The 25393-nt window shown below is 55.9% G+C and overlaps 2 protein-coding genes across 2 annotated transcripts; both read left to right on the top strand.

Moving 5' to 3' along the window:
* The first annotated feature begins 5595 nt into the window (after positions 1-5595).
* On the top strand, positions 5596-11918 carry LOC131478029 (alpha-1-antitrypsin-related protein-like). Its single transcript, XM_058655278.1, has 5 exons — positions 5596-5710; positions 7778-8417; positions 9718-9991; positions 10550-10697; positions 11559-11918. Exons 2-5 carry the CDS (start codon positions 7781-7783, stop codon positions 11784-11786), a joined length of 1287 nt encoding a protein of 428 aa, XP_058511261.1. The 5' UTR covers positions 5596-5710; positions 7778-7780; the 3' UTR covers positions 11787-11918.
* A 4215-nt stretch (positions 11919-16133) lies between these two features.
* Positions 16134-24594, top strand: LOC131478067 (alpha-1-antitrypsin-related protein-like). The gene is made up of 6 exons (XM_058655648.1): positions 16134-16212; positions 19961-20592; positions 21232-21502; positions 22449-22596; positions 23752-23931; positions 24541-24594. The coding sequence occupies exons 2-6, from the start codon at positions 19965-19967 to the stop codon at positions 24592-24594; spliced, it is 1281 nt and encodes a 426-aa protein (XP_058511631.1). The 5' UTR covers positions 16134-16212; positions 19961-19964.
* The last annotated feature ends 799 nt before the right edge of the window (positions 24595-25393 follow it).

The following is a 25393-nucleotide window of genomic DNA, read 5'->3' on the forward strand; positions in this document are numbered from 1 at the left end:
TGGCTCAGGGCTCAGGGCAGTGAGTGCCTCAGGCAGGTGCAAGACAGCCTGTGGGAGGGACAGGGGTATGTGTGCCCTAAAGCCAAGGTTGGGCGGAGCAGAAGCCCCCTCCCACCTACTGCCCTCGATCAGAGTTCACATTCTGACCTCCCTAACCAGGCCACTAGGGTCAAGCAGAAGTAAATTCTGAAACCGAGATGATTCCTGCGCTGCCCTGTCAGCTCACTGTCCTGGGCCATTCAATCGTCCCCTTGCACAACCAACTCCCTGCCTGCTACTCAGCCCATGAGCTCTGGCCTCAGTAAATGCTGTCCTCCAGGCAGCCAGGACAGGTCCACTGCGGGGAGTACTGACCCAGGCCTGCCCAGAGAACATAGGTCTTGTCCCAGCAATAGGCATAGCAGAGAATGACAGAGCGAACGAACAACACGTGGGATTCCCATACTCCGTTGGCTCCCAGGGCCTCCCTCTCTCCTCCCAGCCCAGGCAGCTCATGCCCAGGAGAGGAAGGGCCTGTGGCACCTCCCTGAGCCCAGCTCCTCTGTGCATCTGCCTGGGGGGTGTGCTCTGCCCCCTCCTGCAGCAAGGGAGGCTGCAGCTGGGGCTCCCAGGTCCTTCAGGAGGGCAGAGCCCCAGGGCTGCCTCACCTTTGTCACCACTGCACCACGACAAGGGGTCAGCAACTGCGCCCTCTGGTGGTCAGACATTGAACTGCACGGCGCTGGCTAGGGGCGGCTTGGGGACGATTGAGTGACACCCACAAGCAGGGCTCATTCAAGTGCAGGTGCCCAGGCCCCCCTGACGCCACCTCCACCGAGGGGTCTGAAGCCAGGGGCTTGTGAGAGAGCCCGAGATGCTCGGCTGTGAACGGGGGCCCTCCTCGAAAAGTCTCCCTGGTCACGTTGGAGGAAGGCTGATCTTGGACAGCTGAGGCTGCTCTCCAGTTTCTCAGCAGCTTCTGGGCCTGGCAGGGCAGACATCTGCCACCGCGTGTGGCCAGAACAGAGGACACACTGAGGAACCGCATGGCTCCCTGGCCCCGTCAGCACCACTCAGGCAGGGTCTGGGTCCTTTCGAGGGAGGCGCCCCTGGCCAGCCCCCGCTTTGGCCAGCGTTGGAGTTTCCTCTTTCTAATGGCGCAGACCACTGTGAGGTTGAGAGCATGGGCTGTAGGGCCAAGGGCTGCTGTGTGACCTCAAGCAAGAAACTTAACCTCTCTGGGCCTGTCACCTCTTCTTTGGGGGAGAGGGGAGGGAGCAAACCTCTCCAGGTTCCTGGGACACTTTTCTGCGGTCACATGCCCCAGCACAGGACCCGGCTTGCTGCAAAATCTTGCCCGACAGGAGCTGCTTGTAGCATCCTTAGGGCCTGGACTGGGCCTGACCCGGCTGACCCTGTGGGCAGCTTGCCCTGGGTCGAGCAGTAGGGGTCAGGGGGAGGAGGTGGGCACAGAGGGGACAGCAAGAAGAGGTGACCCAGTGCCCCAAATCCCACAGCCTGGTGGGGACGTCGGCACGCTAGGCGAGCGTGTCCCCCTCTGTCCTGATGCCCGGGCACAATGGCCGTCCAGCTGCAGCCTCAGGACACAGCCCGTGCAGGGTCCCCCTCAGCCACAGCCCCGTGGGGGTGTGCAGCAGATCTGGCTGCCATGGCTTCTTGCCATTTCGGGGGACAATTCACTACATGGCCACATGGGACTGGGACGTGGGGCTGGCCACTCAGGCATGAGTCAGAAGGATACCCTGGGTTCATGAGGACAGACGGCGGTGCGGAGACTGGGTGGTACCGGCTGAGCCACGCGTCAGGCCCCAGGCCCTGGACCCCCTCCATAAGGGTGGCTCCCCGGCCCTGGGCCCCCACCGTGAGGGCAGCAGGCATGCCCCACCGCAGACCTTCACACCTGGGAGACCGGAAGTCATCCCTTACCTACCCTCTGTGTCTGCACTTCATCGTTTTTTACTCCTCTTTGACACGCGTGCATTGTGAGACCGGAGACCTGTCCTTGATTACCCATTCTGGAATGTTCTCAGAGGGTGTCGTTGGTGCAACACCTGTGGCTCTGTCACCATCGAGATAGGAAGAGCCTGGCATAACACACGTGGTACACACTCAGGCCTAGCGTGGTCATACTGGACAGCCCCCTAGGACCGTAAAAGTGATTGTGTAGGTACATCATTTCCTCATCGGGTCTCTGCAGGCCTCACCAGCCTCTGGTGTGCAATCAGTTCACATACCACAAGTCTCGTTCTTTTCCCACGGCCTGCCCCCCTCCCCCACCAGGCTTTGTCTCAGCAGGTGTCCATCTCTAAGATTCTGCACCCGCCCAAGACCTCACATATGTCCCATTTTCTCCCTAAGGCCAAATGGCATCTGACAATCCAGCCATCAGCCAACTGACACCCAACCACCACCAACCCAACTACCAGCCAACCACCATCAGCCAAATACCAATCATCTCCTGGCTGGAAGACAGTTTCTGGCCCTGGCACATGAGTCATTTTGGAGGGTAGATCCTGCTCATCTGGCCTTCCTTTGACTCACCAGGCCTCAGTGCCAAGGGTGTAATGGAGACCCGGTCATCATTTATCGCATGAATGAGTAGAAAGTGCTGACTTGGGAGCAAGGTCACCAGGCTATTTGTTCTGTGGCGCCACCCGTTCACACAAGCCTGGAATTGATTGGCCAAATATTTGGTCCAGCAAGTCAGATTTCAAAACATCCTCTTGAAGCAAAAAAAAAAAAAAAAAGAAAAAAAGAAAAAGAAATTAAAGACAGGTCCCATTTAGAGATTTTGTCTGTCCAAAGCAGGATCGGGGTCCTCCTCTGCCTTCTGATGCTCACTCGAGGGTCCTTGACCTTGTGTGGGCCTGGACAGCATTTACCTGGAGCCCTAGCTAGCACCCACAGTTCAGAACTCAGCCCAATGTAGTGTCCCCAACTCAGACACCAGTAGCAAGCAGTAAGCCCTCACCTGCACTTCTAATGTGAGGTTTACGAATTGGGGGTTCCCGGCCCCCTCCTGGGGGTTCAACAAGCCAGCGGCAAGGCAGAGCCCAGGGGAAGGCTTGGTGTGCTGCGTTAGTGTGGGAAGTAAGTGGACACCAGATGCTGGAGGCCAGGGATAGGAAAGGGGCTTGGAGCTGGAGTGCCCACCTGCAGACACTCCCCATATCCACCACGTTCAGGCTGCCATGTTGCTGGGCTGGGACTGGGGGGCAGCCATGGCCTCCAAGTCTGTAGAGCCACCCTCCCTTCTGTGGCTCTCCCAAGGGGTGACTGCTGTCTGAGGGACCCCAGCCCTGCCAGCACCTGGGTGCCAGGTCTGCCCCCAGCACATTGTCTCTGCTCCAAGGTGCCCAGCTCACAGCCGTTTCCCTGGCGACCTTGCATGTCAGCAGCTTCTCCATGGGGTAGAACATTGTCTTGATGTGTCTTTATATTAACATGTGGAACAATCATCGTTTTTGGTTTTATGGGCTTTCTTCCTAGCGAAGGAAGTGTTTCTGTTTGTTTTCCTATGCACGGTCAGTGGGAAGGATATATTCTGGTAGACTCTCCCAGGCTCAGTTGTGAAGTCTCTGTGCAGTTTCTTCAACTGCAGTCTCATCAACCATGTCTGTACTTGGGTCAGTGGTCTAGGCTGGGGGTCTCCTCAGTGCCTCGATGCGGCAGGGTTTGTTTGTTTGTTTGTTTGTTTTTGGTAGAAGGACTCCCTGGTGAAGGTTTCCTTTGGGTAACTCTCTCAAAACGCCCTTCTGAAGAGCAGAAGTTGACTCACTCCTCCAGAGAGTCAACCAGCAAAACACCTTGAGCATCCCCGAGAATTGTGGCCTTGACCTTCACTCCTGCTTTGGCTGGGCAGCCAGCTCCTCCATCACGCTTTGTCTTCAGGGTTGAATGTAGAAAGGCATGTTTTGTTTCCTGTTACAACTGTCCAAAGGAGTGCTTCAAAGCTGGGTCCTACTTGTTTAAACACATCCACTCAGCATCGACCTTGGGGAACAGTGCCCATCTAGGTTGTGGGTACACTGCTTCCAAAAAACGTCCTGCTAATGCACCTGAGAAGGCAGCAGGTGTTGGGCCAAGTGTTTCAAGTATTTCTGCCTATCCCACCCATCAGAGGAGCCGGAAAGGAGTTCCCAACTTCAGCCTGGCCCTGGCTGTTACAGCCTTTTAGGGAATAAAGTCTAGATAAAAGAGTCATTCATTCTCTCTCTTTCTCTCTCTCTCCCTCTCTCTCTTCCTCCCTCCCTCTCAAATAAATAAGTCTTTCCAAAGCTTTCCGTAAAGTTCTTCTCTTGACGGATCTGAAGGGGACAGCAGCTGCAGCAGCCACGAGTGGCAAAGGTGCCATGCTTTGGTTTGCAGAACTGCACCAGCCGATCCAGCGAGATGCCTGTGGGTTGCTGTCTGCTGGTGCTCACTGCCAGTCTGTAGGCACTAGTAGGAAACGTCTGGCCCATGAATTCATTGGGCCTGGTCCTGCCAAGGCAACACAGGCAGGACTTGCAATAAACACATCTACGGCATGCTAAGCTTTACACTGATCATTTTTGCATGGTCTGTAGATGATGTCACAAACATTCAAACGGTCTTAGGCCAAAAGAAGTCCCCACCCCTGCACAGAGCATGAACAAGCTGACATCACATTGGTGCTTCTTCTAAGCGGACCCACTTTTTTTCAAGCCGTGGGCATCGTTGAGGATATTGTTCCTGTAAACCTCTAATTAAGCATCAGTGACATCACCATTCTGTGGCTCTGAGAGGGATGGTTTTCCCAGCTGGTGTCTTGTCCAAATCTCAAGCCAGGCCCTGTGCAGACAAGGTGAAAGGCAGCTTTGGAATCTGCACATGGCGTTGTCACAAGATGTCTTTTCTGTGAACATTTGAGGATGCCTTCCCCATGTCTGTGTGTAACTGAGACAGAAGTGTGTGGATGAGGACGAAGCACGTGTGTTACATGTATTTCCCTGTAGGCACCTGTGTGTCTGTGTAGCTGTTTCTCTGTGTGTCACCTGTGTGCCTGCACCTGTCTCTCAGTGTGAAGGATGCGCACGTGTCACTGGCAGGGACCTTGACACCATAGTCAAAGTGAAGACACTCACCCTGGAGTGCAGTATTCCCATTCCAGTACCACCAAGGACGCCCTGGACACACCTGGCTCCTGGCACTACCCCCTCGCTGCTGAAACAAATGGCTTCACTCCTTAAAGCACAGATCCCAGCTCTAAAGGGCAGATTCCTAGGACAAACTCCTTGGGAGAAAAAAGCCTGGTGACATCACACAGCTGACACTGCCGGATGTCCCCGAGGCTCAGATGTGAGGATTCATGGACTCTAATAGACACCCTGGAGCACTGATCAGGAGAGGAGCACCTGGGTCTCCAGGGGCCACAGGTCTCACAGGCGGCCCATCCTTGTGGGTGGCAGGAACCTGCCGTTCCGCTGGACTAAGCCACTTCAGGGCAGGACACCAAGGTCCTGAAGGGTCATAAATTCCAGGCAACATGGACCAGGCCAGGGTCTGAAAGTGCCCCAGGGTTATTTGTAGGACAGGAGTCTCTCACTGTACACGAACCCAGTGTCCCCACGCCCCCGGACAGGCCTATAAGTCTCCAAAGGCTGTGCTGAGTGAGGGACTCCAGCGCTGTGCACCTGCAGGCTCTGCCAGCCCTCGCTCTCCATCAGCCTCCTCCTGAGCTGCCGCAAGGGTGAGTGCTGGGCCCCAGCCCTCCCAGGGGAAACTGAGGCACATGGAATGGGGCCTCATGAGCAGAGTCAGGACTGAGTATAGGCAGCCGGCCCCAGTCACCATGCTGGGAGGTCAGCTGGGAGGGTGCAGTGGCCTCTTGGGGCAGCTCCTGGTCCACAGGGCACACACTAGGCAGGTGCTGGGCAGGCGATGCCTGGCCACTCCTTGCCCTCCATCTCCCACCGTGCCCTGGCCTGGACTCACCCTGTGGCTGCCTGGACCTCAGCGGGGCCCCTCCCACCTACAGGGTCCTGAGGAGTCCCCTAGGGACAGCCCCTCCCCATGTGGGTCTCAGCTGGGCCCCTCCCACCTATAGGATCCTGAGGAGTCCCCTAGGGACAGCCCCTCCCCATGTGGACCTCAGTGGGGCCCCTCCCACCTACAGGGTCCTGAGGAGTCTCCTAGGGACAGCGCCTCCCCATGTGGGCCTCAGCTGGGCCCCTCCCACCTACAGGGTCCTGAGGAGTCCCCTAGGGACAGTGCCTCCCCATGTCCTCCTACAAGGGGCTCCTCCTTGGGGTCCTTCTCCCTCCCCATCCCAGGCCCGTGAAGCCCCAGCAGAGCACAGTGCCAGACCTGGGTTTGTGGGTTCCTGGCCTCATTCTTGCCTACCTGGAGGAGAAAGGGGGACCCGCTGACCTCTGACCCACAAGGTAAGTGTTTACCCAGAATCCCACAAGACGGCCTGTCTTGTCCACCTCCTGCCTAGGGCCCTGCCCTTGACCTCCCGGTCACAGCTTTATGTCCGGAAGGTCACAGTTTGTTACTGCTCAGGGGGTCTGGCTGCCTTTCCTGTCCCCTTGACCTTGTCTCAGCTGGGCTCACGGCCCTCATCCTGAAGGCTTGGGGTTACAACTCTTCTCAGAACAGGCCAAGATCTGAGCTCACCAAGGCAGAGTTGAGGGCTGGGAGGCCCGTGCTGGTCCTGGTCCCAGCTGCCGTGGGCTGCAGGTGGGGTCAGGGACGGAGCTCTCTGAGCCCCTCCCCCCTGCACACCTGCACTAGGCTGACAGTGCAGGTCTCATTCCCCAGCGGTGCTGGGCCCAGGACTGGGCAGCAGGTGGTGGCCGGGACAAGCCGTTGAGCTGCTGGCAGGAGTCTCAGTCCATGTGGGGCAGCAGGCCCCTGTGGGATACATCCAGCAGGGCTGCAGGTGCCATGGCCTCCAGGGACATTCCAGCAGGCGCAGCTCTGAGCCACTCCCACATTGGGGATTGGAGATTCCCCCATGGCCTCTTTAGGCCTGACCCTGCAGGCCATGGGATAATCCTGGGGGTCCCCAACAGGGCCCCACCTCAGGTCACAGACAGCAGGTGGCTGTGATAGAACCAGCCTGCCTGATTCTGGCCCAGAGTGCCCCAGGTCCCACACTCTACACACACTTCCCTCTGGCCCCAGTCGGCCAGACCCCACCTCACTCTTCACTTGGACTAGGCTTTCATTGCTGGCTGAGCCTGACACCCTCTGTGGACTGGGTAGAACTGCACCTCGACAGCCCAGAAGCCAGGCCTGGCCCTGAGTGCTTCCATAGACTTGACTTTCATCTGGAAGTGTGGCTCCATTCTACAAGATAGGAAAGGTGAGGCTCATAGCAACTCAGCAACTTGCTCAAGGCCACCAGGTCAGGCTGAGTCGGGACCGGATGGATTCTCCAGCCATTGCTTGGGTACCTGGGGTTGGGTCTGCTCCTGGACTTGCTTGCTGACCTTGGGTGTGGCCTGGCCCCCTGGGCTTTGCTTCCTTGTTGTCAGTCAGGGGTAGACTGCCATGTGACAGGTGTGCTGGGTAACCATGTGCCAGGGCCTGTGAGAGCCAGGGCGGTGCTGGGTGGATGGCGAGCTCTGCACCCCCATGGCCATGTGTCTGATGCCTTCAGTGATGAGGATGGTGGAAATGCTGAATCCTGCCTGGTGCTTGGCGGAGGGTTAATAAGATCCTGGCTGCTGTGACCTGGTGTCGCTGCTTAGTCAGAGGACATCATCAGATGGGCCCGTCCAGGGATCGTTGGTATTTCTTGTCTTGCAAGACCATGCCGTCCTCTTCTTCACGGGGCCTCCTGCTGCTCGCAGTCCTGACTCACCTGCTCTCAGCACCAGAGGTAACAGGTGCCAAGGAGAAGCCCGAGCCTGCTCAGGCACACCCAGAGCATCCCGAGGAGCCTGCCTGCCAACACCTCATCAGCCACCTCGCCGACCTCTTCTTCTCCCTGTTCCGAGAGACAGCCCAGTCATCAAAGGGCAGCAACGTGATGCTCTCCCCGCTGAGCCTCACGGCCGCCCTGGCCATGCTCTTGGCAGGGAGCAGAGGCGACAGCCACACCCAGATCCTGCAGAGCCTGGAGCTGCACCTCACAGAGACCAAAGAGACCATGATCCAAGCCTGCTTCCAGCACCTGCTGCAGACTTTCCAGCATGCCCAGGGCCAGCTGACGGCTGGCAGTTTCCTCTTCGTGGATCATAGTGTGACGCCCAGGAACGCATTCCTGGATGACATCCAGCAGCTGTCCCACCCGGAAGCCATCACCATCAACCTCAACGACACCCCAGGCGCCAAGATGCAGATCAATGCTTTTTTGAGAAGAGAATCCAGAAACGAAATCAGGGACTTGGTGGAAGACCTGGAGAATGGCACAACTCTTGCCCTGGTGGCATACGCTTCCTTTCATGGTAAGGCAGGGCCAGTGGCCAGAGCTACTGTATCTGTCATGATCCAACTAGAGCCCCAAACCGCCAGCTCCTGCCCACCCTGTCCCTAACATTGCAGTGGAGGACACACCAGAGGCTCTTCCTCATTCCACTTGCAAAACAAGAAGGTTGGGAGGGATGAGACAATCCCAGGCAAAGCACTGTCTTCCCCATGGGTCAGTGAGAGCTGGCCCTGCTCGAGTGCTCATTCCAAGGCCAGGGAGTAGTCTGGGGCATCTTTCTTTGCTGAGGAACCGGACAACCAAGTCACAGCCTCCTCTGGGACTCGGTGGGACATTTCTCAGCCCTTTCTAGACTCAGGCAAGACTGCTTCGCTCTGGAGTCCAGAGGACCTGGGTCCAGCTCCTGCCTCCTCACTGCGTAGCTCCTGACCCTGGAAAAGCCATGTGGCCTCTCTGGGGTGCTACCATCTGTCTTGTCACGAACAAAAACCCCGGCTCTGTTGTTGGGGTATGGGAGGATCACCCTTGCAACAAGTGTGGGGCCAGGTGTGGCACCTGGCAGGTGGTCAGCTGGCCTCGAGTCCCAGCTGCCTCCCTGCCTGCCCCAAGTGTGAGAAAGGTCAAGAGGGCAGGGCCGAGGGGCACTCTATAGAGTGGTGGGAGTCGAGGCCAGGGGCTCCGTCCTGCAGGGGAGAGTCCCGCAGAGCAGGACACCCAGGCCGGAACTGGCGCTGCTGAGCTCCCGGCTCTGCTGAGACTTAGGGCAGGTCTTGTCCCCTTCCCAAACATCCTCCCCTTCCCCTTCCAAGCAGAAGGGGGGCGGTCCTAGGGCCCCAGGGCAACTGCTGCTCTGGCTGCTTGATGGTGAGGTCCTATCAGTGTCCTAGTCATTGGTTGCCTGTGCCCCTGCATTCCACCTTCAGCTCCCAGGACGAGGCCCCAGGAGCAGCACCCCCAGAACTCCCCAAGAACCTGTCCACCTGCCAGGGAGCCCCAGGGTAAGCAAGTCCAGAGCTACAAACAAGGGGAGTCTGAATCTACCCCTAATTCTCAGTAAACATCTCCAGGCCTCCATCACCGACATTTGGCAGCTGCTGGCTGTGTGAATGTGTGTTGCTAGTTAGCCCGAGACAACTTCTGGAACCTCCTATGACCTTGGGATTCACACAGAAGTAGTTCTGAACTCTGGTGTTTGTGTTTTCATCCCATTTTGCAGATGATAAAGCTGAGGCTCAGGGAGGCAGGTGTCATCTGAGAGGATCAGGGCTCCTCACTAGACACAGGCCCCTCACTTTGACCCTACCCTGCCATGTCCTCAGGGAACCTGCAGGATGAATTCCACACAGAGAACATGGTAGAAGAGAACTTCTTTGTGAACAAGAAGACCACACTCAGGGTGCCCACCATCAACCGTCTGGGGGCATTTGACCTCCACCGTGACACCAGCTTGTCCAGCAGGGTACTGGTACAGCACTACATGGGCGACACCGTGGCCTTCTTCGTCCTGCCCGACCAGGAGAAGATGGAACAGCTCGAGAGAGGAATGACCAAGGAGCAGTTCAACAACCTGCTGAGATCCTCAGGTGACATCAGGTGACTGCCCAGGCAGGGCTGAGACCCCACATCACACAGCAGTGTAGACTTGGGCCTAGGCAGAGAACAGAGGCCAGGAGAGGCCACGCCAAGAAGTGACCTCAGAGCCCAAGAGCCAGTCCACCTGCTTCCCCCACACCCTGCCAGGGCCCACACTAGCTGAGCCCTGGGCCTGCATGCCTGCTGGGCTCCCCCAGGATGGCTGTTACTAGGCACCTGCCACTGTTACCCACAGTCCCCTGGGAATTAAGCCCTGACAAGTCCCAGGCTTTTTAGGGGGGTATGACTGAATATAGCAGGGCTAGATCAGGGGTGCTTCCAGGGGTATCCTGGGCCTGCCTGGGTGGTTTCTCAGAGGTGGTGACATTTCAGAAGCTGGCAATGCAGTTATCCTGTTGGTGCTGCCACTGACAGCTGGTGCATGGGGCTAAGAGGAGACAACCACGTGGGTGTGGGGGAGGGGCCCTGCGGGGGTGAGACAAGGAGGAGAGGCTCGGTGCATCCCACAAGGATGTGAGACACTCCTCAACAGCCTCCATCATCCTCCCTGTGCGACAGGCCTGCCAGCTTGTACCTCCCCAGGTTTTCCATTTCTGGAACCTACCACCTGAAGCCCTTGCTGGGCAAACTAGGCATCACCAAAGTCTTCAGCAATGAGGCTGACTTCTCGGGGATCACAGAGCAGGCCCCTCTGAAGCTCTCCCAGGTGAGGCTGCCCTGAAGACTGCTGCCTGGGGGTAGAGCCCAAGCCCGAGCTGGGGGAGGGTCAAGGACATGCAGCAGGTGCAGACCTGGCTGCGCCTCAGGATGCACCTGTGTCCATGCTACCTTGACCCTCCGTTTCCCCATATTGCAGTGAGAGACTCCAGCTCAGTGAGTCCTGCCCTGCCCCTGCCACCCTAGTGGGTGGCGATGGCAGGGGCTGAGTGACAGCTGTCCCAGGAGGAGTCGAGCAGCACCACAGGCCCAGGACTCAGCCAGGGTGGGTCCTGGCAGGGTCTGTGGGGAGCAAGTGGGCTGACACTTGGGTTTTGCAACCAGTTCTGGTCACTGCCCCCTCAGGCCTCTGCTCTCGGTATAGGGACCTCTGGCAGTGGCAGGATGGGGCTGATGGAGGAAGCCATCCACCTGTCTGTTTGGAGCACTTCTGGGCCCCTCCCTCTGTGGGTTATTTATAGGTGCCATCAAGTCCAAACAGGATGGCTTCCAGCCAAAGATGCCACTTACACAGCAGTTACGAATCCCGTCCTGCCCATGGACTGTGAGCCTGGGGTGGACGCGGCCTGGGGACATCTCCTGGCCTCACCTCAAAGAATCTGGAAATCACCAAACCAAGAGCCCTGCAGAGGTCCCTGGGGAGGATGAGACTGTCAGCTCCTGCTGAGGCTGAGGGTGCAGCCTAGGGGACTGAGAGAAAGAAGGGAGGATGAGAAGTGAGGCAGGCAAAGGCCTGAGACACAGAGAAAGACCTGGTGTGAAGCCAGGGGTGGGGGCACAGCAGGCAAGCTGCCGTGTCCCCACTGGCCTTGTCCAGGCTCCGCCCTCAGCTCTGTTCTCTGCCCTGTAGGCCGTGCACAGGGCAGTGCTGACCACGGAGGAACAGGTGGTTAACACGGAGAAGATGGTGTCCCTAGAGGAGGATGAGGCCTTGATCACCGAGAGCATGTATCCAGAGGACGTGTGGTCCCCGCAACCCATCTCCAAGTTCAACAGTCCCTTCCTGGTCATCCTCAAGGATGACAACACCAACTTCCCCATCTTCCTGGGGAAAGTGGTGAATCCCACCCAACCCTAACAGCCCCTGAGCCTCAGTCTTGAGCCCAGGCCCGACACCCCTACACACATACTCCCCCAATACATTAAAAGTCTGAGCCACTCTCCCAGGGTACACATGCAAACCCCCTCCCAGGTCCCTGTGTCCCCAGAGCCTGAGAGGACTCCGGGACCTCCTACAGACACATCGATGAGGTCCCTGGCCCACATGGAGCCCAGCGGGTGGGGATAAGTGTAGGGCAGGCTGCATCTCAAGGCTCTGAGCCCATATGAACACCGTGGGGACTTTCTAGGTGTGTCGGAGAATCCTGGAGGAACAACAGGGCTCAAACTCCAGCCCAGGCCCAGCATTGCCCCAAGTCTTCCTGCTGACCCCGCCCTGCCCCTACAAGGGTTTTCCTGCCCATTTCCAGGCTTCCCGCCCACCCAGGCCTAAGATTCTGTGGAGTTCCTTGTGGCAAATAAAACAGTAAACAATCATAACAGCAGGTGTCAAGCAAAGGGTCATGTCTAGGTGCAGGGAGAGGGAGGTAGAGAGGAAGAGGCTACAACTGTTATTTTTTGATAGACCTGCTCTCTGCAGAACTGAAGGTGTCACATGCCTCCCATGACCTAAGGATGTCCCACTAGGACACTGCTCCCCAAGATTCAGCCACCTCCATGCAGCATCAGCACACAGAACGAGCCTCAGGCATGATGGCCCCTGGGAGACACTGAGACCATACCCCGAACCAAGTGCTGGAGCCAATCACAGCACACAGATGACAGCCATAGCACCAACCCAAACACACCAAGCAGAAAAAGCTCCTTTGCCCAGGAGGTTCTGACCACGTGCTGATCGGGATCTGGTGCTGGTGGGAATGTGTAGTGGGACCAAGGGGTCACTTCCCAAGGTAGAAAACTAGATGGTGGGTCAGAGTCAGACATTTGTAACAAATCCCCCACACAAGAGCAAACACGGTGGCCCTCGGGGCTGCAGGACCCTCCTCAGAGAGAGAGGCCCAACCAGTTACGTCTCACAGATCGGGAACCTCACAATCATGTAGGACCCAGTGTGCAACATGTGAATCCTTGGATCACAACCACAGAAGCTTCCCCTGCTGCAGGGACCCTGTTTGTTCAGGAAGACCCAAGAAGCAAGTACAACACTGCCATCAAACACACAGGTGTGACCCTGACCTCAGCCCCAAGTTGGCAGAAGATAAAATGTGTGCATGATTAGCGACATCAGGGAAAGGCACTGGGACCAGGGTGCACTGCCCCCAGCCAGGACACAGGAGCACGGGATGAGAAGGAGACTCATACCAGAAACCTGGGGACAGAACTGACCCAGCGGGCTGTGTGACCCAGGGCAGGGTCCTGAGCTGCTCTGTGCCACGGGCTTCTCTTCTGGAAGACATGATAGAACACGCAGGTGGCAGGTGTCCAGGAGGACAAATGCCACAGCTCCCTCATGGCTCCCAAGGCCCTTGTCCCTACGGTGGTCTTGACCTGTCCATGCCCAGTCCAGCTCTCCTGCCAGGCTCAGGTGCTGGTGCAGCCCCAGGGGCCTGGGCCTCCCCTGATGAGGAGTCTGCACCCAGCTCAGCAGGACGGCTTCTCATGGCCTGTTTCCCCAGGATAAACCTGACCCCCAACATGCCTGTGGCAGGGACACAGCTGGGATGTCCCTGTGTCCTCTCTGCTTGTCCGTCCTCCTCAAGGTTGGCACTGGGCAGCCTGATGTCTAGGGTGGGCCAAGCCCCTGTGTGCCCCTCCAGGACCTGCAGAGAGAGGAGCCACACACCCTTGCTGTGGGTGGCCATGCTGGCTGCTGCAGCTGCTCTGTGGCTGGAAAGGAACCCTGTCCCAACCAAGGGCAGCTAGCAGAGTGAGGACTGCACTCCATGTCCAGTGAGGACCTGGTCTGGCAGGGACTGAGACCCCAGGGTTGGGGGAGGCCAAGGCAATCAATCTTACAGGAAGGCCCCTGAGAACGCTCTAGTTACAAGGTGCTCAGCCAGTGCTACAGCAAGCCTGTGCAGGTGTGCAGGTGGGCAAGGCCAGGGGAGTTAGGGAGGAGTGCAAACAGCAGGTCAGCCAGCAGGAGGCGCCCCCACACTGATGGCTTTGAGCAATCCACTTGTGGTCAAGGGGTCCTTCCCAAGACTCCCCTGGCTGAGGTCAGATGCCTTCTCAGAACCTGGCAAACAGTTCCTGCGCCACATCAAAGGCGTCAGAACCTTGAGTACCTTTCGTCTGGATCCTTTAACAGAGCAGGGATCAAAGCCAGAACAGCGTGTGATGGGGAAGAAGTGATGTGTTTCATAGCAGACAGTACCAGCCTGCAGGTGCATCCTGAACTGCCCTGCAGTCCCTGGGATCTGGCTGGAAACCAGAGCAGAGTGAGCACAGCAGCCCCAGCCCATCGTGCCCCTTGTCGATGACCTGTGCAGCCCATCTTTTTCTCTGACCACAGGGAGCTACTGGTCAATGCAGAGGACACAGTCCCTCCCTCTGGGCAGCACAGTTCTCTATGGGGTCACCCTTGGCAGGCCAGAAAACAGCAACCAGTTTTGTTGAGTGGGAGGCGGAGCCAGCGTTCCATCACTCACACGAACAGGGAAGTCAGAAGTCAGACGGTGTCATCCATTTGCCAGCCGATCTGGGTTGAACTCCACCTGCTTCTGCCATGAATGTGTCCCTTGGTTGGGGACCTCCTGCCCTTGGGCGCCTTGGCATTCTCAGCAGGAAAATGTAGGGGCTGAATGCCCCTTTGGGGTCTTTCGTGTGGACTCTTCCACATCAGGAAGGTCTCACCATTCTGTTGCCTGCCTCCTCACTGCCTCCACACTGAGCTGCACCTGGTCCTGAGCAGGCAGACTGGACCTGCGCCTCACTGGCACCGCAGTGTACAGACCATGGCAGTGAGGCACTAACCCCAAGGGGCCCCTCTTAGCTCCAGTGACTGCTGCCACAAGTTTGCACCCACGTCCCGGTGACAAGCCCGGGAGTCCACATGGCAATCCTGGCCCATGAGGACTCCTGGTCTCTTCAGCTCAGCAGGTAGAGGTCCATTGGTCTCGCTCCTGTCGCATCCTCAGCATCATGACTGGGGCCCTAGACAATCCAAGCCCAGTCTCAGGGGCCTGCCCTTGGTTACACCTGGGGCGACTCCTTTCAGCGCACAGGCAATCTCCCCAGATGGCAGTAAGAGCAGAGCACAGCTCTGGGACCCTTGTCGAGCCGGCCACAGGCTTCCAATGTGGGATGCACAGGGCCAGGAGAGGAAGAGCAGGGGGAGACTGCAGGAAGACCCGGGCCCAGCTGGAAGCCTATGGCCCACTCCAAGGAGGGGGCTAGGCGGAGGGCAGAGAGCGGAGACTCCAGTGGCTCCCCCTTCCTGACCATCCACAAAGAATGCTTCTAGAAGTGATGAAGACAGAAGGGGCAACATGTTAGGTGGAGAAACAGGTGTTGATGGTGCTGATTTAGGGTTGTAGGCAGCTACTCAAGAGGGAAGAGAGAGGGGTCCCAATGGGAGCCCAACCCTAGTCGACCTGCAGGGCCCACATGGCAGCCCTCGCACAATGCTCCCCCAGCCTCGTCATGCTCAATGGGACAGCATCCTCACCACATGCGCACACATGGCGCTGTCACCAGGGAGGGGCCGAGTCACTTCAAAGTGCTCTAGGCCTCGTCTCACAGGGGAGAAGTTAGACATGTGGCCTTTGCGGTGTCATGTGACTTGGAGCAGTGAAGGTCCGGACCCTGTGTGCAGGGTTATGTGTGTTGCAGGGTTATGTGTGTTACAGGGCACGGAGAAGCTCTGGGAAGGACAGGGTCTGGCATCAGTCCGTCCTCCAAGCACAGCTCTCCCTGAGCTGAGGAAAGGGAACCTTCTCTGACACTCAGTGCCTCCCACATCCCACCGGGCTCCTGGCACTGCCCCCGCTCTAGGCAGATGCCAGCTCCAGAGATCAGACCTCCCGAGACAGGCTCCCTTGAACATCACACAGCTGACACTGACCGACATCTCCAAGGCTCAGGTGCATTTATGGGCCCTGGACTCCTGAGGATGCATTGACTCCGTGTACGATGCCCTGAGGGGCTGGCTGATCAGGAGAGGAGCACCTGGGTCTCCAGGGGCCACAGGTCTCACAGGCGGCCCATCCTTGTGGGTGGCAGGAACCTGCCGTTCCGCTGGACTAAGCCACTTCAGGGCAGGACACCAAGGTCCTGAAGGGTCATAAATTCCAGGCAACATGGACCAGGCCAGGGTCTGAAAGTGCCCCAGGGTTATTTGTAGGACAGGAGTCTCTCACTGTACACGAACCCAGTGTCCCCACGCCCCCGGACAGGCCTATAAGTCTCCAAAGGCTGTGCTGAGTGAGGGACTCCAGCACTGTGCACCTGCAGGCTCTGCCAGCCCTCGCTCTCCATCAGCCTCCTCCTGAGCTGCCGCAAGGGTGAGTGCTGGAACCCACCCCTCCCAGGGGAAACTGAGGCACATGGAATGGGGCCTCATGAGCAGAGGCAGGACTGAGTATAGGCAGCCGGCCCCAGTCACCATGCTGGGAGGTCAGCTGGGAGGGTGCAGTGGCCTCTTGGGGCAGCTCCTGGTCCACAGGACACACACTAGGCAGGTGCTGGGCAGGCGATGCCTGGCCACTCCTTGCCCTCCATCTCCCACCGTGCCCTGGCCTGGACTCACCCTGTGGCTGCCTGGACCTCAGCGGGGCCCCTCCCACCTACAGGGTCCTGAGGAGTCCCCTAGGGACAGCCTCTCCCCATGTCCTCCTACAAGGGGCTCCTCCTTGGGGTTCTTCTTCCTCCCCACCTCAGACCCTGTGAAGCCCCAGCAGAGCACAGTGCCAGACCTCAGTTTGTGGTTCCCAGCCATCCCTTTACCTCCTGGAGGAGAAAGAGGGACCCTCTGACCTCTGATCCACCGCTACTACGCAACCAGAATCCCACAGTACAGTCTGTCTGGACCTGCCTCCTGCCACAGGGACTCTACTGGGGACCTGCTGGTTGCAGCTGCTGGCCCCCAAGAGAAAAGTGTTAATCCTCAGGCAATCCTGCCCCCTTGGCCATCGTCCCTCCCTCTCTCTGCCCTGCGCCTGTGCCCTGTCTTCCCCATGTCTCCCCTCACTCAACCTGCTTCAGGCAGTTTGCAAACCCACCTACCCACCCACCCCTGCCTTTGCCCAGAACCATGCCATCGGATCACACAAGGTTGGGCCTCCAGGGTATCTCCCTCCCTCTGCCTGCATTCCATGCTGAGAGGAGTTGAGGGGCAGCAACAATGTTTCCCTGTTGGTCTAAGTTACACACAGCCACTGGACTGTAAGGGCTGCACCCCACCCAGTCATCTCTACACAGTGAGTCACCTCCTAACCCCGTGGTGCTTCGTGCTTCCACCCTGCGCATCGGAGGCAGCAAGATGCGTCTTGTGACCGAAGGTGGCATCTGAGAACATTGCAAGAATGAGAACTGCCTCCCAGTATTTGCACATGTAGATGGGCTACGGCCTGATAACTCCACGCAGGGGCACAGCAGCTGATGTTAGAGGTTGATTATTTCTGTGCGTTGGTGACGTCTGGCCCTGGCAGTGAGCTCTGGAACAAGGTGGAACGTGCCAAGGAACCCAGGGACCCTGCAGCCTTCCAGAGCTCCACCCTCAGCCCCACCCAGCAGCATCTCGCACCCACTTCCCTCTGCATGCTTTCAGGAGCATGCTCAATTTCCACATATTATTATAGTTTCCATTTTTCTTTAAGCTAATGTTTAGGGTTTTTTCCCATTGTCATAAGACACATATTATCATTTCAGTTTTTAAAATGTCTTGAAATACAATTGGGGGGCTAGCACATATCCATATTTAAGTGCTATTGAGAAGAATGGCAGTTCTGGAGCTGTTTAATGAACTCTATAAATGTCTGTCAGATCCATATTCTTTGTAATTCTACTCTTTCCACTGATAAAAGTGGGGTGATGAGTGCCCCCTAATAGTCACATCAAGTTCCACCCCTCCCTTCAGATCTCACAATATTTGCTTTCTAGATCTGCATGGTTCTGTTTGGATAGACACATTCACATATTGTTGGGTCATCTTGCTGAGTTGACTCACGCTTAGTGAATGTCTGGGTTTGTACATTCTGTTTGGTGGAGAAAGAGGGAGAGAGAGAAGAAGAAGCAAAACAGGCAACCACAGGTTCAGTCCCCAGACATGCTCAATGGCCGGACCAGACCAGGGCGTTGGCTGGGAGCCAGGAAGGCAACCCAGGTCTCCCACATGGATAGCAGGAACACAGACTGAGTCATCGTCATTGCCAGCCGAGCTGTACATGGGAGAGAGCAGCGTCAGGAGCCAGACAGAATTCTTTTTGTATACTGTGGTTTGGACACAGGTGACTTAAGTACCACAACAAATGTGCACTCCATATTGTATCCGATGCGGGTACAGCCACTCATGTTTACTGTTGTGTCTGTTAGCACGGGATACCTTTTCCCCATTCTTGTGTTTCAGGCTATGTCTGTCCTTACCAATGAAGTGAATGCCTGCTAAGCAACAGATATGTAGCCTGGGGTTTGTATTTCCATTTGGCCAATCTACATCTTTTACTGATTTATTTGAAAGGCAGGGTGATACAGAAAGAGAGACATCTTTAATCTGCTGGTTTACTCCCCAGATGCCAGCAATAGCCAAGGTTGGGCCAGGTCAGAGCCAAGAGTTAAGCACTCCACCTGGGCCTCCCACGGAGACAACAGTGTCCCACGTGTAACGGCCAACACCTGCTGCCTCCCATCATGCACAATAGAGGGTGGCTAATCCGGAGTCCAGGAGAGACTAGATCCAGTACACCAGGCACCCCAAGCAGTGGCTCAGCTTGCTGTGCTGCCAAACTTCACTCGGTCTGCATCGTTTGATGGATGAATTTAATCCATTTAATTTAAGCTCATTGATAGGTAAAATCTTACTCTTTTGTTAACTATTTTCTAATTGCCTTTGTATAGTCTGTGTTCCTTTTTATCTCTTTTGTCACTGATTGTTGATAGTTTGTGCAGAGGTAAGTTTTTATTCTTTTTCTAATGTATGTGTCTGTTCATCAGTGAGTTTTGTTTGTTAGCAACTATTGTTCGTTTGTAGAAATCCATTAAACGTGCTTGACAAGTGCAATCTCGTTGTGACACAATTCCTTCAGTTTGGCTTTCCATTCTTGGCTGTTTGCAGGACTGATTTGCCATTAGATCCAGCAGTGTTCTAGATGGGCAGGTGCCTTGGCGCAGTGCTGACTGTATCATCCCGTTCTGTGCTGGACTGTCCTGCTTTACTGGCGGTCTGTGCTGCTCTGATGGAAATGCTGTTGCCGTGGGTCCTCCGTCTCCGCCTGACAGCTTGCGAAGATCGTGTCTGGTCTAATGACATTTACTTACAGGTGCTCGAGTACAGAATTTGGTTGACAGTACCTCGAGGTCTAGAATGTATCAGTTTCTGTCTCATGAAATACACTGTCTATCGCATTCCTGCTCCTTCTGGAACACTGCGAATTACTGCTGTTTAAAGGTGCTTCATAAATCTCCCAAACTTCTTTATTCATCCTAATTAGTTTCCTCTCGTCTGGAAAATTAAAAAAAAAAAAAAAACTAGGGCTCAAGTTCAGCAATTCTTTCTTCAGTTTCTTTTAGTCCATTATTGAAGCTTTCACTTCCAGCTTTCAATTCATGGGTTCAATTTTGATCCTTTAAGGGTTCAGCCCTTTGTTTAGATGTCTGCGTGCCTGCTGAGCTTCTTATAGTTCTGATGACGGCTCCTCATCACCTCGGGAAATGGCCTTTGCATCTTGCTGTGTTCCCTTAGGATAATCAGGCATCTCACTGACTTCTGTGTTCCTTTGCAGGCGCCATGTGTCTTGCTTTCCCATATTTTCTGGTGTCCCCATGATGGCATCTACACATCAGGTGTTGAGTGCAGAGTAGACTATATGGGGAAAAGCTTTTTTTAATATGGTGGAACACAGAGCGCTGGTTGCACGGGCAGTTTGGCTTTGGTTCTGAGTGAGTGCAGAGACGTGACAGCCATGATTTCTTCTGCGACGGTCAACGCTGTGACGTCTACAGGAGCCATAAAGGTCCAACCTGAAGAGGTTTGTTCAGGTAAAGGTGTGACTTCGTGGGATACAAGAATGTGACATGCTCTTCTCTCTCTTGCAGGATAATGGCACTCTCTGCCTTGCGGGGTCTCCTCCTGCTGTACTGCCTGGTGCTCGTCACCCAAAGAAAACTTTCTGAGGAGAAAGACATGTCCAGTTCTGACTGTGATGATGACACACGTTCAAGGTGCCAAAAGGTTTACCGTCCCATCACAGAGAATTTCTTTAAATTGTACCAAAATCCAAAATATTGGCCAGAAAACACTAACATTTTGTTCTCACCGATAAGCCTCGTGGCTGTGGTTGCAATGTTCTCCCTGGGGACCAAAGCTGACACTCAAGCTCAGATCATGAAGTGCCTAGGGCTCTCCCATCGGGAGCTGCCCAGGAATCTGATCCAACAGTGCTTACAGTGTCTGCCCTACGTACAGCACCGGCCGGACGATGAGCTCCAGCTGACTGCCAGCAGCCACCTGTTCATCGGCAACAACCTGAAGCTCAAGCACAGAGTGCTGAAGAACCTCAAGCTGTACCACGCAGAACACACGTCCATGAACTTCACGGACACTGAACAGGTAGTGCAGCAGCTCAGCAAGTATGCAGAGAAGGACACCCAGCGAGAAATCATGGGCTTCATCAAAGAGCATAACAAAGATGCAAATCCAGTCCTCCTGAATTACATGAACTTTCGTGGTAAGATGGTAGCTGCTCTGGTTCGATCTAATGAATTGATCTGGAGGCATTCTCCAGCTGCAAGTGCCTCAGCTGTCTTGCACAATGTGGCATGCAGCATCTTGGCATGGCCTCTACAATGGGCCACACGCAAACAGTGGAATATTTTCCATTAACAAATCATTTAGGACAATGACAAGTTGAGGACGGTGTATCATCCTAGTCCTCTTTTTAAATCTCTGAGAGGGAGGAAACAAAATACACAGCGTTCCCAACACAGAGGGCTAGGAATCGGCTTGTGGAGACTCGGTGAAGGGAGCCAGGCTGCACGGACACAGTGCGGAGCTTGTGTCACTGAGGCCGTCAGCCCTGGAGCCTGAACGACTCAGGTGCTCCCTGCCAGCTGCATTGACCTCTGACAGTCCCTTCCTGTCTTGTTGTGGACAGAAGGGCATCCTCCCTGTCCGGTGTTCGAGAGAATTCAGCACACCAGAGCGTGTGGGGGCAGCAGCAGGTGATCGGGCATTGTGGAGCGAAGCAGCAGACAGAAAATCCCTCTCGCCTTTTCTCCTCCAGTCTCTCTCTCTAACTCTGCATTTCAAACACATTTTTATAAAAGCTGCAGCCATCTCTCTCGTGTTCCCTTGGCCATCTCTCCAGGAAAACTCAGTGATGAATTTCAGACAGTGAGTGTGGCGGACGAGAACTTCTACGTAGATGAGAACACCACCATCCAGGTGCCCACCTTGTACAGCTGGGGCAGGTTTTACCTCCAGCGAGACGAGCTTCTGTCCTGCTGGGTGCTGGTTCAGTTCTACGTGGGGAACATCACTGCTTTCTTCTTCCTGCCTGACCGGGGAATGATGCAAAGGCTGACAGAAAAGTTAACCACAGAACACCTCGAAAACATCAGGAAATTCACCGACATAAAGTAAGTCCCCTGATGACCCCGGAGCTGCCCAGAGACCTGAGCCACCTCCGGACAGAGGGCAGGGGAGGCACCGCTACTGTGCCTGACCTGTGTGTCCAGAAATAGGCACGCCCTTGGTTCCCAAAGGGTCAGCCAGTCCTTGGTCGGGGGCAGTGAGGGTCCTTTCCTTGGTGATGTCTCTCCATGGCAAGGATGCTGTCTAGTGCACATGTCGGTGATGTCAGCTCCAACACAAGTTATGACGGAACCAAGTGCAAAGGATGGAGCTTCTGGGGAACGGAGAGCATGGAGTATGACGCTCACACTGAACTGAGCCTGGCACAGGTGCACTGCCGACAAACTGAGCTCAAACACAAGGGTGAGACCAGAGGCACGCATGCAAGGCTTCCGCCTCGGCCACACCCACACCTGCCGGAGGTCCCTGCACCAGGGATGAGAACAGAGAACAAGAGGGGGTGGGCCAGTCTGCCCGCTCCCCACAGCCCTTCCAGAGTCCTCACCTGCTCCCTTCTTGGTCTGCTCTGTCCCCTCCCCACTCCTCCCAGGGACAGCTGTCACTCAGCCCCCGCTATGACTCCCTGAGAAGAATTTCAGGGAGCGTCATCATTGTGTGGGACTGAATGACAAATGCAGTGAGACATACTCTGAGCACAACATGCTGAACTGTCCAGAGGACTTCCTGGGGGAGGTGGCACTTTGGGGGCTGTCAGGACAGATGACACCCCCTCTCACCCAATCTGGTGCTGGTGCTCTCGGATGTCAGGAGCACAGAGACGCGGCTGGAAGTCACCAGGGGAGCTTCCCGTCTGCGTGGGTGTGGAGCATGGCACCGAGCGGGAGAAACATGTGGAAAAGGAGCCTTTGACAGCACGGAGCAGCTCTGCAAGCACGTGCCTCAGCGCTGTCATGGGTACGAGATGTCTTCTGTTTCTCTCCTGCCCGGTAGGATCTACCGCTTACGTTTTCCCAAGCTGACCAGTATCTCGATCAACAACATGAATACCTTTCTGAAGAAATTAAACATCACCAAGTTCTTCGAAGATGAGGAGAACTACTGGGTGTCCAAGACTCGGGCACCAAAGACGTTCCCTGAGGTGAGCCAGCCCCGACAACCATGCTGCCCCTTTGTATATGGAGGGAGGGCATGGCAGGTGCATGGTCCAGGCAGAAGGCAGGGAGAGGCCGAGGATGAGCAGCAGGGGCACATATGGCTCCTCATGAGGGTGCACTTGACTGGCCAGCACCAGAAGTGTCCAGTGACACAATTGGGAAGGGGCTTCTGTTGCTCCTAGGCTTCTAGGAACTTCCCTTGGGGATGGCTCACTGACCCTCCACCTCATCATTGCCCTTGACCTTCTAGTCTCTCCATGTTTACACAGAGAAGCTAGGAATTGGTGGTTTCTGTTTTTTTTTTTTTTTTTAAAGATTTATCTTATTGATTATTGGAAAGTCAGATGGAGAGGAGGAGAGACAGAGAGGAAGATCTTTTGTTCAATTATTCACACCCCATGAGGCCACAATGACTGCAGCTGTGCCGATCTGAAGCCAGGAGCCCAGAGCCTCTTCTGGGTCTCCCATTCGAGTGCAGTGTCCCAAGGCTTTAGGTTGTCCTCAACTGCTTTACCAGGCCACATGCAGGGAGCTGGATGGGAAGCGGGACCACTGGGATTAGAACCAGCTCACATATGGGATCCTGGCATGTTTGATGCAAGAACTTCAACCACTAGACTACCGCGCAGGGCCTGGAGCCAGTGGTTTCAAAGGACTTCCTGGTCTGTCCTGTGGAGACAGGGAGCCATTGATGTCCTGAGTCTGACCACGAGGGAGTCCAACCACAGATGATTCATAGTCAGGAAAATTCACCAAGACTAGCAAAGAACAGATTGAATTGTGAAATGGGTACTGGGACCCTGTGGTGTTCAAAGCCCTCTACATGTTACCTACCCAGCCCTTGTTCCCAAGGACCAGGAAATCCCATAGAGGACAGCCCTGTGAGGCAGGCAGGGAGGACGTGGAAATCGGCCCCTACAGAGACTGGGGGTTGCAGCCAGTAGGTCAGGAGGGGAGGGGACTCAGGATAAGTGATTCTGAGGCTTGAGCCCCAAAGAAAGGCATGGTAACTGCTCTGCATGGAGCCAAGGATGGTGCAGGCCCAGGCAGTGGAGAACAGGCAGCCCTGGGAGGCGGCGTCCAGCCCCAATGGAGGATGGCCACGGTCTCAGCTCCAGCTCTACTTCTCACTCCTGCAGCTTCTGCAGCAGTCTGTGCTGAGCATGAGTGAGAACGGGACAGAATTCGAAGCGACCACTGACACACCGGTGGAATACTCCTACAGGGACCTCACTGTCCGGTTCAACAGGCCCTTTGTGGTCATCATTGGCATTTGGAACGACTTCAATGCCAACATCCCACTCTTAATGGGAAAAGTGGTGAACCCCAAAAAAGTCTCCAGCTCAATCCCTATGCCTCAGCCCCTACCGCCCAGCCATGTTCCCACCCCACGACAGTAAAAACAGCTTCGTAAATGGTACAGGCCAGTTCTTGGCCTCTGAGTCTCCCTCTGTGCCCTAAGGCCATAGCAGCCTCTCATGAGCCCGCTGCATGCCTATTTGTGAAGTGTCTATGCCCATGGGAACACTAATTCACAATCTTTTGCTGCCACACCATACCTAAGGTGGGCATGCTGTAAAGCCACAAGGTCTATTCAGCTCCCAGCTTTGAAAGGAAGAGCATGGGAACCAGCAGCTCTCAGCTCTGGTGCAGGCCCAAAGGCAGAATGCCTCGCCTTGGTGGAAGTACAGTTGTGGGGTGACGTCTCCTGGTGAGACAGGAAGTCAGAGGGCGAGCAGGGGCCAGCCTCGCCCTTTGATCGCAGCCCTCTCAGAGTGTGAGCCACGTGACCTCTTTCTTTGAGCAGTCCCCCAGGAACCTCCCACTGGGTTCTCCACCTGACACAGGTGCCACCACCTCCCATGTCACCCTCATAGGGACAAACCTTCACAGCCTGTGAGCCTCTGGGGGGCCCTCTCGGGCCCTAGTGGAACCACTGCAGTGGCACGGGCAGGACCACTGCCGAAGTGCTGGCGCCATGATGAGCCTCTCCATCTGCGTTCCTAGGGCAGTACTGCAAGCTTACCCATCTGGATGGGGATCTCCTGAACTCACAGGGCTCTGACCTGGGTTCTACCAAGTGCCCCACATAAGTATCCCTGCCCATAGAGCACCATCCCCTACATGGCACCTCCTAAATGGTACCCCACCACTTCTGTGGCACTCCAGCACTGCGGTACTCCCTGCCACAACTCCAGCCCTGCCCAGCTGCATCTCCAACAATAGACAGGGAAGCCCTGTCCTCAGAGTGACCCCCTCACCTGGTTGCCTTCTTGGGGTATTTCCTACAAAGAGTTCAGGCCAGCTGATTATCCAGCCCTTTCTCCATAGACCTGGACCTGGACACCAACCTCTGTCCATGGCGTTCTGTCACCACCCCCAGGGACCCGCACATCCTTCCTACACACAGGTACCCCGAGGGGCAGAGTCAGCTCATGCTCCCCAGTACTCGTGTGCTCCTCCACACAGAAGAACCCAGACCACCAACAAGTGGCTTCATCTCAAGGCGAATGAGCACCCTGGAAGTCAGCCAAGAGGACAGGCACATAGCCTGGTGGAACCTGGAGGCCTGGGACAGCCGCACAAAGGGCAAGGATACCCCAGCAACCTTGTTCCCGTGCTTAAGGCCACAGGGGAGCTTGATGCAGAGTGGAAGCAGACAGGTGCACCCCAGGGGATGGCATACTCACACACACCAGACGCTGGCTATGCTAGCTGAGGAAGGAGCCGTGGGCTACACAGGCCTGGAACCTGGTGAGGGGAACTCCTGGCACAGGCTCT

The sequence above is a fragment of the Ochotona princeps genome, chromosome 26 (assembly GCF_030435755.1).
Source record: "Ochotona princeps isolate mOchPri1 chromosome 26, mOchPri1.hap1, whole genome shotgun sequence".
Lineage (NCBI taxonomy): Eukaryota > Metazoa > Chordata > Mammalia > Lagomorpha > Ochotonidae > Ochotona > Ochotona princeps.